This window comes from Condylura cristata, unplaced genomic scaffold, assembly GCF_000260355.1.
Source record: "Condylura cristata isolate star-nosed mole 26May11 unplaced genomic scaffold, ConCri1.0 scaffold00012, whole genome shotgun sequence".
Classification (NCBI taxonomy): domain Eukaryota; kingdom Metazoa; phylum Chordata; class Mammalia; order Eulipotyphla; family Talpidae; genus Condylura; species Condylura cristata.
This window is the reverse complement of record NW_004567113.1, coordinates 35583647-35598294: the sequence shown is the minus strand read 5'-3', so window position 1 is coordinate 35598294 and position 14648 is coordinate 35583647. Positions and strand designations below refer to the sequence as shown.

The 14648-nt window shown below is 36.1% G+C and overlaps 1 protein-coding gene across 1 annotated transcript in view; it reads left to right on the top strand.

Annotated features, from left to right (window-relative positions):
* Positions 1–14648, top strand: part of GRXCR1 (glutaredoxin, cysteine rich 1) — a 65627-nt gene that overhangs the window by 22563 nt on the left and 28416 nt on the right. The window contains exon 2 of the mRNA XM_004681322.2: positions 5299–5541. Coding sequence (XP_004681379.1) covers positions 5299–5541 — 243 coding nt within the window. The remainder of the gene's footprint in view (positions 1–5298; positions 5542–14648) is intronic.

Genomic DNA, 14648 nt, shown 5'->3' with positions numbered 1-14648 from the left:
GCCCATTGGGCAATTTGAGTATGCAGTTTGTCATTGACTGAAACATTATTCATCAATGACGGCCTCTCTATAATCAGTGCTAGAGGAGTGGGAATAGAGAGAAGACATAGGTTTGAAATATAAATAATTGATAGCACTACTAGCTTTATAGAATATGCAGAAGTGATAAGTGAAAACTGGAGACATCAAAATGAGCTCCAGATTCAGGCAACTGGTTGAATAGTTACAGTGGCAAGTGTGAGTTACATCCATAACAAATAACCAACAGGGTCATATGAAATCTGAGTTCTGATCTATTCAGATCAAATTCTAGCTCCATTGTTTCCTAATTACATTACTTAGGCTTGTCACATACTAACTGCCTCAATTTCCTCCTCTGAAAAAACAATGATAGTACCTACTTTCTTAACAGACAAAGCAAACTCACTAATTATAAAATACATATATCAGTTTAATGTATCAACTTCCAAACTTCCCTTAATTATCCTCCAGAACTTTCTTGCCCTGAATACAATGTTCAGAATCTGGAGAAGAGCATATGTAGATGAAGTTGGGTGCATGACCATCATTCTAGTCAGAAGGACATAAGTGTTAAATCTGAATGTCTGGGGAAAAGGCAAGAATGAGGGATTTGCCTGAGGCTGGACCAATTTTCTCAACTTCTGAGTTTCACTGGCTTTGTTGCTCTCAGTTTTCAATCTATTCTGGGAATTCCACAGAGACTGAGATCATTTCTCTTCATCACACTGGAATTTATGAAAACATGAAACTGAGATGAGATACAGCTATTTAACCTCTAAGGTAGATTCTTATCACATCAAAGCCACCAAAAGGGATTGCTACACTTAGTTGATTATTCAAGCATTTCTTTGATGTAGAAAATAAAATCAAGGAAGATTTTAATCTTTTGTTGTTAAATATATACATTCGTGATATGTATACATAGGAAAATGGAAGGAAAAGGACACTTATCCCTTTGAGAAAGAACACTAGGGTTTTTGTAATGGATGATGAAGGGCATTATGAAAATGGTCAAAGTTGGACTAAGCATGTGTCTCTTTCTCTTCTGGATTTACAATTTGAAACTTTCATTGGATGAGAGGAAAATATATTTTTTATTTTTCATTTGTAGGATGTTTCTGATTCATTTGCTGCTTATCTTTTCCCTGCTGTCAGCATATCACTTGGATTGGATGCTCCTGCATAGGTTGATTTTGGCATTTGCCTCAACATTAGATTTATCTGGAGAAAGGAGCAGAATTTCAAGTGCCAGTAATGTTTGTGACATAGAAACCAGAGTATTTATACTAGAAGAGAGATAATTTTGTTTGATAAGAAAGGGATTTCTATCAGTCCTCGCTCTGCTTCTCCCATCTGTGTGACTGGATGATTATGACAGCAGGTGTGCTTGCAATGTTTTATAACTTATAATTTGTTTTCAGGTGAATTTGCATATTATTTATACATCTCTTAAGAGCTAGAGTAATGATAATCCTATATAAATCTATGAAAGTAAACTGATCTCCCTGTGCTTTGTTAGTGCTGAATTGACAGCACGACAGATTCCTTTCTTGGGTCTTCAAATATTGTATTTCTATTAACTCAAATGTGCTGTCAAAGTCAACATTGTTTTAGTCTGAATTTATGGAAAATCATTTTTTTTTTTTGGCTATGGGCAATTTATTAAGCTCATTTGCTCTTAAATTCATGTCTAGGACAACTCAGTCATTAATTTGGACAAATTGATAATTACTAAGGAAGAGAACAAATTCATTCATTGATCATCATCTTGGAGCATGACGAACACACAAACACTGTGGAAATCCTTGCTTGCAATGGTTATGCTTTTGGAGGTTATTATTTTCATGCCTTCAGTGGGGCTCCTGAACTTACAAAAGAGGGAAGGATTTTTATCCTTTTATGTAGTGTGTATGCTTCACCGTGCTCACACACGCAAACATGTGTCTGCTATTTAAAATTACTGTTCTTGGAGCCAAGCTGACCCATTGCCTGCTGATCAGGAAATTTATATCTAGCCCCAATTTTCCTTCTGACATGCTATATAGCTCTGTGTGATCACTTCACATCTTTTTAGCTAAGGAAGAAAAGGTGTCTACACTATGTTCATCTCAAAAGAGTCTTTTCAGACTGAAAAAAAAAATTAAAAATGCCTCTCTGGGGCCCTCCCTGGTGGCGCAGTGGGCTAAAGCACAGCACTGAGAAGCTTAAAGCCACTTCTGCATGAGTTTGATCCCCGCCTGCCCTGGAGGTGACCACATGGCGTGGCAGACCTCTCCTGACCCGCCCGCTGCTCCCCTCAGCAGTGTACTTCGTTGATCTGCCTGCTCTGTTCCCCGCTCTGTCTCTGGTGAAGCCTGTACCCCAGTTCTGTATGCAAAAATAAATAATTCTTTAAAAAAAAAAAGCCTCTCTGATGATGTTGATTGTACCTTTAAACATTGGAGAATAATTTGGAAAAGCTGCAAATTTCTACAGCACAAATGTTATTTCATAGGCCATGAGTTAGGTAGTGGATAGCAGGCCAGGGAGGGGTAGTGGAACAACAACTTTGTTCAGTGGTTCAGTGAAAGCACAGGACTTATAGAATGTGTGTATCAGGTGATTTTCTAACTTTATTGACTTGTAACTCTGTGTTATTTTTGGGTAGGATATTGTTTTCTCTAACTCCAGATTTCTAGACCTGTAAATAAAGACTTTAACACCACGTAAATTATTAAGTGTATTACTTGAATGCAACGTTATTGGCTGTATTTCCACCATTGACATTCAAAATTGTTGCTTTTTCTGTTTCAATTTTGTTTGAGTTCTGATTTCCTCTGGATGCCCCTAGTTTTTTGATAATTTGGGGACATATTGGGACGAGACAAGGAGGGCTATTTCAGGAGGTCTATTTAACGTGCCAGACAAATGGCAATAACTAGCTGGAATTGCTCCAGTCTCAGGAGCTGTGTGGACTCCAGGCTGATTCTCTGTAGGTATGGGGTTGAGGAGGGATGGGAACTAATTATTGACCTGAATTCCAGAGGCAATTTCAGGGAGTATGTGGATTTAAGAATTGTCCCAAAAGACTGAGTGACTGAAGTACTTACTGTTTCGTGGTGGTTAGTGCAGATTGAGTATGTATTGATATTTACTGCATTAGTAACAATTAGTCTCATTCACGGAAATTTCTATTCCTTGCTAACACATCTATATTTGCTGCAGGTAGTCTGAGACTTATGGACACCCCTACGATTCATCATTTTTAATCAATGGAAAAGAAGAAAAAGCCTGTTTTTGACATCTAGGTCACTTCTCTTAGAACAAGCTGGCTATAAATCCCAGTGGCTTCTCAGTGCTCTCTTAGATGCTTTCATCCTTCATTACGCTATTCCCATGGCAACCTCAGGAAAGGAGGAGAGGGACAGCTAACCATTGAACAGCTATTTTTAGATTTCTGGCCAGATGCTTTGACAAATCCATTGCAGGAAAGAAACTGAAGCACATGCAGAAGAGGAGTTTTATTTTTTTGGCCAAAGATGATAGTTAAAATTCACATTATAAAACTGGAAAAGACTGAAAAATAGCCCAAGCTCTAGGAAGATCAACTTCTAAACCATACCATACAATAATACAATACATCTTTTTAAAATAGCCTTTTCTGGCCCTCCCTGGTGGCACAGCGGGTTAAAGCACAAACTAAGAAGCTTAAGCTAATTCTGCATGAGTTCGATCCCCGCCTGCCCCGAAGGAGATCCACATGGCGTGGCAGACCTCTCCTGACCTGCCCGTTGCTACCCTCAGCAGTGTATTTTGTCGATCTGCCTGTTCTGTTCCCCACTCTGTTCCTGGTGAATCCTCCGCATCTCTGGCATACCCCAGTTCTGTATGAATAAATAAATAAGTCTTTAAAAAAAATAGCCTTTCTAACAGGTGACTGTGTTTCCTACCCCAAGTTTCTCTTGCATTCTATTTCAAATCCCAGACCGAGGAAATTGGGAATGACACAGTATGCTTATTAAGGTAGTAGGCTACACAAACCCAGAGACCATCATTTATTTGGGCTCTCTGGTTAGGTTTTGCAGTGTATTCTGTGAACCATCAGTGAAGAAGCCAGGACTGGCCCCTTCACTAAACCTTTAAAAATGTTAACTCTTCCTTACTTAAAAACCTTTAAGCAGTTTCCAAAGCTCTTCTTATCTAGAACATAATAACAATCCCCTTTTCTTGTAACTGAGTAGCCTAATTTTTCTCACTGATTATTTTTGTGTTTTTAATTTAAAAAATGCCAAGATATGGAATGTAATGTTAAACTTAATTTGATGCTATTACACGGCAATCCTAAAAGGAAATGGAATGGCTTGGGGGGTGAGTGCTCACCCTCATGCTTAAAAAGAACCAACCCCAAGGGCAGGCACACACAGAAAGTTTACTCAAAGGTTCATTGACCAGAGAAACAAAAAAAAGAGGAAGCACAGAGTATAGAGTATGAGAGAGATCGAGAAAGATTAATTGGTCAATACATCCTTCTTGTAACCTGCCTGGAACTCAAGGGCGGAAAAAACCAAGTCCAGTCCACATGTCCTTCCTTTTCACTGAAGCATGGCTTTGTTCCTAGCATCACCCTTTCAAGAAGTCAAGATTATGACATATCTAGGGCATAATGGGAGTTGTAATCCCAGGCACCTGGGATTTCTTTGGCATGGAGGTAAGGCTGGAGTTCATAAAACTTAGTGGGTGGAATTCATTCAGGGCATACTGTGTCCCATACAGTATTGTGCTTCATACTTACATAAGTAGTTTTCATATCCTCAAAGAATATAAAATTTTATTTAATTAATGAAGAGATTTTTGAAATAATTAAATGCTAACCTTCAGTGTTCTGTTACATCTTTTTCTCTGTTGGATATAGTGATTGAGCAATATCAACAAATATAAGCAAATTAATTAAACTACTGGTTCTTTTTCCACAAGGCATGGCATAAGACATCTTAATTTTAAGATAGAGCATTATTTGATATTCCACCAAGAAGAGAAAAAAAATAATATCAATGAAACTAGTTCATATAAATTGTATGGGTTGTTATTCCTTATCTTCATTACAGATGTTCTAGTGGGAAAAGGGACTTATCTTAGAATTGAAAAATATGGCACTCATTTACCCTTTATTACATACATTTAACATATTGCTAAGTGTCTTAAAGTATTTTATATATACATCATACACACACACACACACACACACATATGGAATAATAATATATGGAAACACATTACACCACAATGTTTTCCTTGCAGCAACCATCTACCCAACTAGAATTTGACCGAGTAGTGATTTATACCACTTGTCTTCGTGTGGTTCGGACAACGTTTGAAAGATGTGAACTTGTTAGAAAGATCTTCCAAAACCATCGAGTAAAATTTGAAGAGAAAAACATAGCTCTGAATGGTGATTACGGAAAAGAATTAGATGAACGATGCCGACGAGTTTCTGAAGCTCCATCTCTCCCTGTGGTGTTCATTGATGGACATTATCTTGGGGTAAGTTCCCTGCTCAGAAAATTGTATTTGGACACTAACCAGTGTTGATAGAAATCACTAAACCTACATCAAGGTAACTTGTTATATTATTGACAGGAGAGGTGGAATTTTTTTGAGTTCAAACCAAAGGGATGAGGCCTGATTTTTATTCCAAAAGATGCCTTGCAACAGGATGCATTCCTGCAGAGGCACACTGAGTTAAAATCAGCATGAAGTTGCCTCTGTGAATTGGATGCATTTTAAAGATATCCAGTGCTCATGGCTTTTGCATTGTGCAATTTGACATATAGAATAAAAATTATTTTTTAATGCAGTCAAGAAAAATGGAATACTTGTAGTTCTACATTTGTAAATTTTCCTACACTTCATTATTCAACACTCAGTTTCCTACCTAATTAGCCTACCATGACAGTCTTGAAATGAAATTAATAACAAATGGGGCCTGGAGCCATAATTTTATCTGTTTGTGGTTTAAAATTATTCTTGATCTTTTGATAATGCAGCAACATGGGGCACAAATTCAAGCTTACAGTTAGCAGAGAGCACTCCAAGGGCATCAAGAATCATGCTTGTTTCATTTTTCACTGATTAATGTTGGTAGCACTATTTGTGTCTGTGGATCTGTGAATATGCTTAATCTGTAAGGAACCCAAGTACAAGGCTCTGGAAGTCATGCTTTGGAACTTGGAACAACTGAGAGAAAACAGTAAGACCCAGTGATCCGGGAGAGACTGGTTACTTGATGGATCAGAGAACAAAGAGGGTCTTTCAGATGGAAAAGGAAAACTTGAATCTTGGCTTTGTTTCACAGCTGATCTTAACCTTCAGCTTTTAGGGAGGTCAGAAAAATCCAGAGCAGGAAGAGCTCCTCTTTTGCTTCAGGGAAACTATGTGGGAAGATCTAATCCAGAAGAATAGCTGTTGGAGGTAGCCTGTCATTTTATGGGAAGACAAATACCAAAAGGCCAGATTCAATCACTGTCATGTTATTAAATCTTTTCTTTTAACTTGAGTTGGGCACAGACTGCATTCTGAAGCAGAAGAACTTTCCCTTGAAGTATTAAGCCTCTTTTGTTTTATTATAATATATAACTTTAAGTGCCTGAAAGTAACAATGGCAGTATTAATAATGATTAAACATAATAGCATTAATATTAATATTACACCACACTCTCAGCTTTACTTGTGTCAACTCATCTAGTCCCCTGTATAGACTCAGAAACCAGCCCTTCCTTTAGTGGCTAAGGGGCAAGAACTAGACTCAGCCTTGTTTCAAGTTCCTCATCTGATATTTCCATGTTATACTGGGCAATTATAAATCATTTTGTGGTTTTCTTATTTGTAAAATGAGTCAGTTAACATAACTTAACTTCTAGACTGATTGTGAGGATTTTATTTTATATGTGATATATCCATGTGTTCAGTAGCTGTACTGAGAACAAAGTAGGTCCTTTTATTATTGTATTAACAATTGTTATTCTTGTTTCGCAGAGAACATTAATTCCTTTGCTTCAAATCACATAGTTGGCTAGGTGGCAGAGCCAGAGTCAAAGGTTGTTCTGTCAGCTCTCCAAACCCTTGTACTTTGACATAGGACCTCCAAGAAAGGGACCTTTAATTGTTTGCTGATACATGCTTGGTAGTCAGAATGGGGATTGGCACAAAGTGCTCAACATGGGTGTATAAACTATGCTCTATTTGTAAATTCTTTTTTTTTTCTCCCTAAGCTATTCTTCCATAAGGAAAGGATCTGATAAACTCATTTACTTTAGGGAGAAAATCACTGATAAAGGTGGACATTTGCCTTTTAATCAGAAAAAAAATCTTCTGATAATGAAGATTTTTTGATTATGGAATTTTAATTTCTGTGAAAATGCATAGCTAAATTTAGTCATGATTACCTATATACACAGGTGTCAGGTCCCTCTACCTAATACATAGCTCATGGAACCACCTGATATACTGCTCCTGACCATGTTGGTTATCTCCCTAGTTTTGAGATCCTCTAACAGATTGAAAGGTTTCCTGCTCTGTTTTTCAGTTTGAGGAATGGAGACCAGAACCCAGATTTCTTTCTTAGTTGTTCTTTTCTCTGTGATCTTTTTTTACACACAGGCATAGATGAGAAAGGATCATACGGAACCAGTATGTTATTTCTTGAAATCAAAGCTAATCCCCAAACCTGGAAAGAGGTCAGAAATAGATTTTTTTCCTCAAAACGAGAGTAGCAATACTTCTAGCTCTCTATAATTCAAAATAGAGATAAGCACTCCAGAACAACTTAACTAACAAATTGCATTCCTTTTACTATAGCCCTTGATTTATAGTGCAGTATGCAGTTTAAATGGAATGCATTGCTTAGTGGTATAACACTTCCCCTACTATATTCTAGCATCTGAAATGGAAGGATGCCCTCTGCTGGGTTTGGCATGTGATGAAACATAATTTTTAGGGAGGAAAGAAGATATGTTAGTGGTTTCCTTAACATCTGTGATGTTTTAAACAGTCGTCTGAATTAATTTTATGTTGTTTAAATTGAAATGAAGGAGGAAAATCAGAATGAGTTTTATATCAACTGCACAAAACATGAGAATGGGAGGGTTATAAAATCAGGTAGACAGACATAGAGACATATAGAGGAAGCTGCAGCAGAAAAAGGAGGGGTGAGAGCAGAACATTTTGCAGCTCTCTTATTTTACTACCATCTTTGCCATTCTAGTTAGTGTGGGTTGCCCAAAGGACTTCTGTCTTTGTTGAAGGGAAAATAACATTGTTCAGTGGGCAATACTGGAAGAATTGAGAAGGATGCTAGTTTTTTTCCCCCGATGACTCTCTTTCCCAGCCAAACTGAAAACAGAAGTGTAAACAATCAGGCAGTCAAGGGAAACAAATTACAAAGTGAAGCTATGTTGTCCTATTATGCGCCAGAGAGGTTGGGATAGGGAGAGGGCATGGCCAGCTTGGAACACAAAAACACAGTGTTCAATAGTTTGGACATAAATTATCTTGGAAATTCCAGCAGAAAATAGCTTCCATGATTTTGGACAAATTAGAAGAAAGCCACAAAACCCCCACTGGAACCAAGCTATAAAATGCATAGCATGAACCTAAGTAGGGTCTCTGGTTAGAAGAAATAGAAGTCTGTTAATCCAGATAGGTCTCTAAACCAGCTGTGACTGTTTGAAAACATTCTTTAACTATTTATTTCTCTATCTACTTAAAGTACAGTTTACTTTTAGAATAAAAGAATTGTTGAGCTCCATTATTTTATAGACTAGAAATATAGACCTTAGGTATGTTTCTAGGGACCATTTGCCAAACTTCTCTACAGAAATGGGTCAGCAGGGAAAACTATGGCTATGAGGATGCAGAAAGTGCCACAACTTGTTCTCTTCACCATGGTTCCTCTTCACCAGCAAACTGGACAAATGGTTCTTTGCTCTTCTTCCTACATGATTGTGTTTCTAGTAAAAACTCCAGTGACTATTAGCTTGGGTTAATAAGTAAGGCACATGTGCAAACTGTGAGGGAATGTGTAAAAAATGTTTTTAGTTTTCTAGCCCTGTGGAATATGGTGACTTTCATGGAAATTTAGTTACTGAGCGAGTTAAACCACAGTATCTGTTAGCTATGCTGTTTATATTTATTTTATTTTGTTTTAATCAGATTTATTGAGGTATAATTTATATACCAGAAACTACTTATTTAAAAATACAATTTGATGAGTCTTGTCAGATGTCTACATCCATGAATCTATCAACACATTCAAGTTATAAAGTATTTTAATGATCTCCCAAATATTGTCCAAGCCCTCAGTGTCTTCCTCCAAACTCAGTCCCTCGGTAATCATTGATCTTTCTGTCAATATAGTTTTCTCTTCTAGAGTTTTGGTTTGGTTGGGTTTCATAGAGTAAATTGGAAGCTTTACACTCTTTTGATCATTTCCTTGATCACATTTCGCTAGAGATCTGGAAGGGAGAAGACTTCTCTAAAAACTCAAAGCTACCCTCTCTCTCTCTTTTTTTTTTTTTTTAAATCTGATTTGGCAATAGATATAGTGAGTGTTTAATCTTCAAGCTTCCTTGATGAAAGTCAAAGTGTTTGTTCCTGACTGGTTCACTTTACTTCAGAACATACGTGATAAAGAAGTTTGAAATTTAAATTAAGCAACACTTTCCTGTAATTACCTCTTGGTCTTTTTTTTTTTTCTTAAACACAGAGTGTAGTTTTTAATAGCAATAGCAATAATGACAATAATAATAAAAGCTAACGTCAATGTTATGCTCTGATAAGACTTTAACATGCATTAGCTCTTTAACAATTTAGAATGATATTGTGAATAGTACTATTACTATCTATCTCAACACGAATTTTGTATCTGAAGAAAAGTTTAAAGAACAAGCTGTTTAAATACTCTCATATTTCTAGTGGCATAGACAGGCTTCAAACAGAGGTGTGCCTGACTCTAGAGCTTGAACTCTTCAAAACAGAGGCCACGAAGTCCCTTAACACTCATCTTTAATGGCTTTCATTCCACTCCTGGGGGTATAATCATGTCCTGAATTACTTCATCACTTAGTGCCACTCTATATTCAACATCTTGAAGTTAGAAATGTCTGTTTAGTCATAATTTCCTGAACTTCAATCTCTCTCTTGTCTCTCTATTGAACTTACTCTATAATTATTGGTGGTATATTATCCTCTTTTCCATCTCTCTAATTTTAGTTTCACAAGTTTCCCTGATTTACTGTATTTAGAATATAACAATTATTATGATAATTATAATCCAGCGTGTTATCACTTGTGAAACAAATCTTAACTTTCTAAATTTTGTTAGATCCCAGTCCTGTGTCATCCCCTCCATCTGCTTGGAGGACATTATTGGAGAAAATCACAAAATCAAACAAAGAAATTATATCAAAATTGTAATACCTAGCCCATTATCTAATAATCCTAATTACATCTTGAGGATTTCTTTTTAATTAAAATCCACATATCACATGTGGATTGATCTTAGTTTTTCTACTTAGAACAGTGCAAATTAAAATGGTCCCTTCATACTTATACCTAAAATTCAAATACTATAGATGTTGACAATTTTCTCCATAGTCCCTTTAACTCTTATTCCTATATCATGGTTTTCTGGACTTCCACTCCTAATTATTCTTCTGGTACATACCCTAAACTTTAAGTCCAGCAACCAAAACTAAAAACAATCTATTTCAATAGAATTTCTAATCACTAATAATAGATTTACTAAAAGCTTTACTGTCATATATCATATTAAATGTGAGGTCAAATAATTATTTGTATAACTTAAATGTGAGCTTTCTCTCAAGATAAACTCCTTATACATATGGTTTTTAGATCTATTTTACTAGTTTACAAGCTCTATCCCATGGATGAATTATTACTAAGTAAAAAAGAAGACCACAAGGAAATAAAATCTTTTTGTGAAATATACTCAGTGACTTTTGATTACTGTAGCTCCCTGTAAGCAGTTCAGCCTGGTGCTAGTATCATTCCTGAGATCAAGCCAATAATCCATCAAATGTCTCAAACTTCCATTTCCAAAGAAATATGGTCATGGATTGAAACAAACCATTGTCAAAGTTTGGATTCTATGATGAAAGTAACTGTATCAGTTAGCTTTTACATAATTAACTACCCCAAATCTTTGTGGTTTAAAGCAACACTTATTTTGTAGGTTATGATTTTGGCTTAGCTGGTCTTTACATTGTGGGCAGCAGGTGGTCTGGCTATAACAGGGTGGTATAGGATTATCTCAGTTAAGTATTGGGAAATGGACTCTTCAGATTTTCTCCTTTCCAGCAGACTAGCTGAAACATATTAAAAGACATTCATAATGTTCCTGGCAGTGAAAGAAGGCATGCCATACTATTTAAGCATATTCCAAGCCTCTGCTGCTTTGTTTTTATCTCATTAACCTAAGCAGGTCACATGATCAGGTCCAGATGTAAAATGGAGAGAACAGACCCCACCTACTGAAGGGAGGGCTACTGGTGCTGCATTGTTGAGTGTTGTATATGCCAGAAAGCATGGGAAAATTGATGGCAATTACTGTAAAAAAATTATTAAAGTGCAGAACTTGACATCATATAAGCCTAGATTTTTGCTGGAGCCAAGTGGGCTCACTGACATTTTCATGTTGGAGAATTACATAGTTTTGTTTTACTAAAGCCAGCTAATTATGGTTCAATACTACATGTTCTCATGAAATTTGTTTGTGGGACAGTTTAGCATTCAAAGCACAGCTCTATGGAACTAAATCAAAATATTACATCTCCTCCAAATTCCCAGTACCGAATCATCATCTTGTTCTGTTAGTCATCCTACTGTGTCACCAATAACAATTGTGATATGTTTGGTTAGTTGTCCTTCACCTTCCACTTTACATAATTGCTATGATCACAATTTTGTGTTATATATTGATGTATCCATTAGTGCAATGACATGTAAAGTCATGTGTAAGTGACTTAAAACTTGTATCTATACAATTCAACTTTCACTCCAAGAATGTGGAGTCAGTTTAAGAGAGAGAACTTTTTGAGTATGAAAGCAATAAATATTACCAAACTATAGGCCAAGGAAAAGCTCCATCTTGTAATTTACTTAATATATAGCCTGGCTTCATCATCTCACAAGTTTAAACCTATTGCTCTGTTTGCCTGAGACATAAACATTTTTGGTTTTGCCTGCTGTAATTCTCTTTATGCCAGGATACTAGTAAAGTGTCTGGTCAGTCCATTGTTAAATAATTTGGACATTATATTAAAAACTGAGTTTTAAATTTGATGCTTTGGATTTGGTTATTATAAAACATAAAGCAACCCCTTCTGTGTGTTTGTGATTTGGCTACAAGTTAAAACAGGACACAGAATGTGCTGCATAATAAGCAATCCAGGAGCCAATTTGCATCTATCTTGACTTAGATGTAAATTGGTTAACGATCCTCAGTCTGAAAAGAAAGACTTAGAATAAAAATGTTTCTAGATAATCAGTTTTCTTATTTGTTGTTAAAGACAAAAACTAAGCATTTAAGATCTTTTTCTTACAAAATGCATAGAAATAAATTAATGTAGCATACTTTAAGGTAGATTCATAAAAATTTTATTAAGCATCTACTGCTAATAACTCTTGAAACCGGTGTCCTAGAGAGGAGTTTTTTTTTTTTTTTTTTTTTTTGGTTAAATGAACAGAAAGTCTCATCTTAACCACCAGAGGGCCCTCACAATCTAAAAAAAAAATCAAATATAGGAAGGTAAAAATAAAAATAGAAGAAAACACTTGCACACCTCTTTCTTTAGAGTTCAATTAAGAATTAAATGTTTTAAAGATGTGGATTATAAATAAAGTTTCCAATACAGACTTCTTTTTATGATAAGAAAGAAACTAAGGCACAATTTTAAACTGACTACTCAAATCTTAGAATACATATGTTACTAATTGAGGGCCTAATCCTGAATCAAACATTTGTACCATTCATTTATAGCTTAAGTGGAAAACAATAAAAGGAAAGTGAATTTATTTTTTTCTGAGACTTATTTAACACATGAGACCTATTTTTCTTTAAGTATATATTATGTTATTGTGATATTAAATGCCTATGTAAAACACAACTGAGTAAACATCACACATAGGGATTTGATATAGCAAAAAGCTCCTGGGCCATCTGCAGTCTTCCTTACGCTCAGGTAGGTTTAGGGTACATTGTCTTGTGCTTTTGTTTTGTTCTTAATCACTCTTTGGGCCTTCACTTTCATGGGGCTTAGCCCGAGATACATTTCTCTCCAAAAGCAAAAAATTAAGCTAAAGGCCTGACTATATGTTTGATCCTGGTGATGTTTTTTCTCTGGATTAGATTCAAAGAACAACTAAATTGAAGCAAACCACCTGCCCAGCAATGGGTGGAGACACTCACAGGCAAAACTCATGGCAGGAAATCCATAAGATTTAGGGCCCTGAGGCTGTGCTTAGCTCTTTGTTTTTGATTTCAGCACCTCTTTCTGATTCTGTAGTCCCATTTGAGAGACTGAGGTGGCTAGATTGGAATTTGCAGTTTCCAAATTTTCAGTGGTAGCCTATAGTTTCTTTCACCTTTTCTTAGAGGCATCTGATGCTACTATGTACAACAGGAATTTCAACTTCCTCTCTGAATGCTAAGTCATACTCTACCATCCACACACTTTATTGTATTCACAGATGATTTCCCTTGGAAATTTACAATAAATAAAAATCTTCAGTTGAAAGGAAACACCTGCAGTTCTTTGCAAAATTTTATATTATTTGATTTTCTCCAGAACTTGGAGAATGATCTACTATTAGATGGGATAAATTTGGATATTTCTCTTTGCACAGCCTCCAGACTATCATAAAGTAGTTGCCCTGAGAAACTTAGGATGAACAACCTGAACTATTTTTTAGCAAACATTGAGTGGTCTCTGTGTATAAGGCACTGCACAATATCCTAGAGAGTTGAAGATGTTACAGACTTTACCATCTAGATTCAAAACTTAAGGGATGTGTGGGGGAGAAGAATGGGACTATGTGTGGACTCATACAATAACGGCTCTAAGTGAGTTGTGGCAAGTGCTCTTTTGATAGTAAAATGAAGTTTGAAGGAGAAAAAAGGAGGCACAGGGTAAAGAAGAGGTAGTGGATGAGCTGTACTTTGCAAAAATAAATGAGTTCAACAGGAAGTGGAGGGAATGCGCCCTAATTCTATACCACATGTTCTTAGCGTAAGTGACTACTAGAGAAGAATCTAGTGCTTTGCCTTACTTGTGAAAATCTTTGATTCTTTCTAATGAGGTAAGATTCAATTTAGCTCTAAGAAAGATGTGGAAGTTAGAATACATGATAAAATAACTCAAGGGTCTTCATGGGTTTTCTGTAAGAACTGCAAATTAACTGAGATTTCTATAAATTATTAGAAAAAATTATTAGAAAAAAACTTTAAAACCTGCTCATACATACAGCTTAGTTTCATGCTGATTGTATCCAGTTTCCCCGTTATCTCCCCTTTATTGTGGCTGCCAAATCAAATGTCCCATGGCATGAGAGCTCGCCGAAAAAAGGGGTGGGGT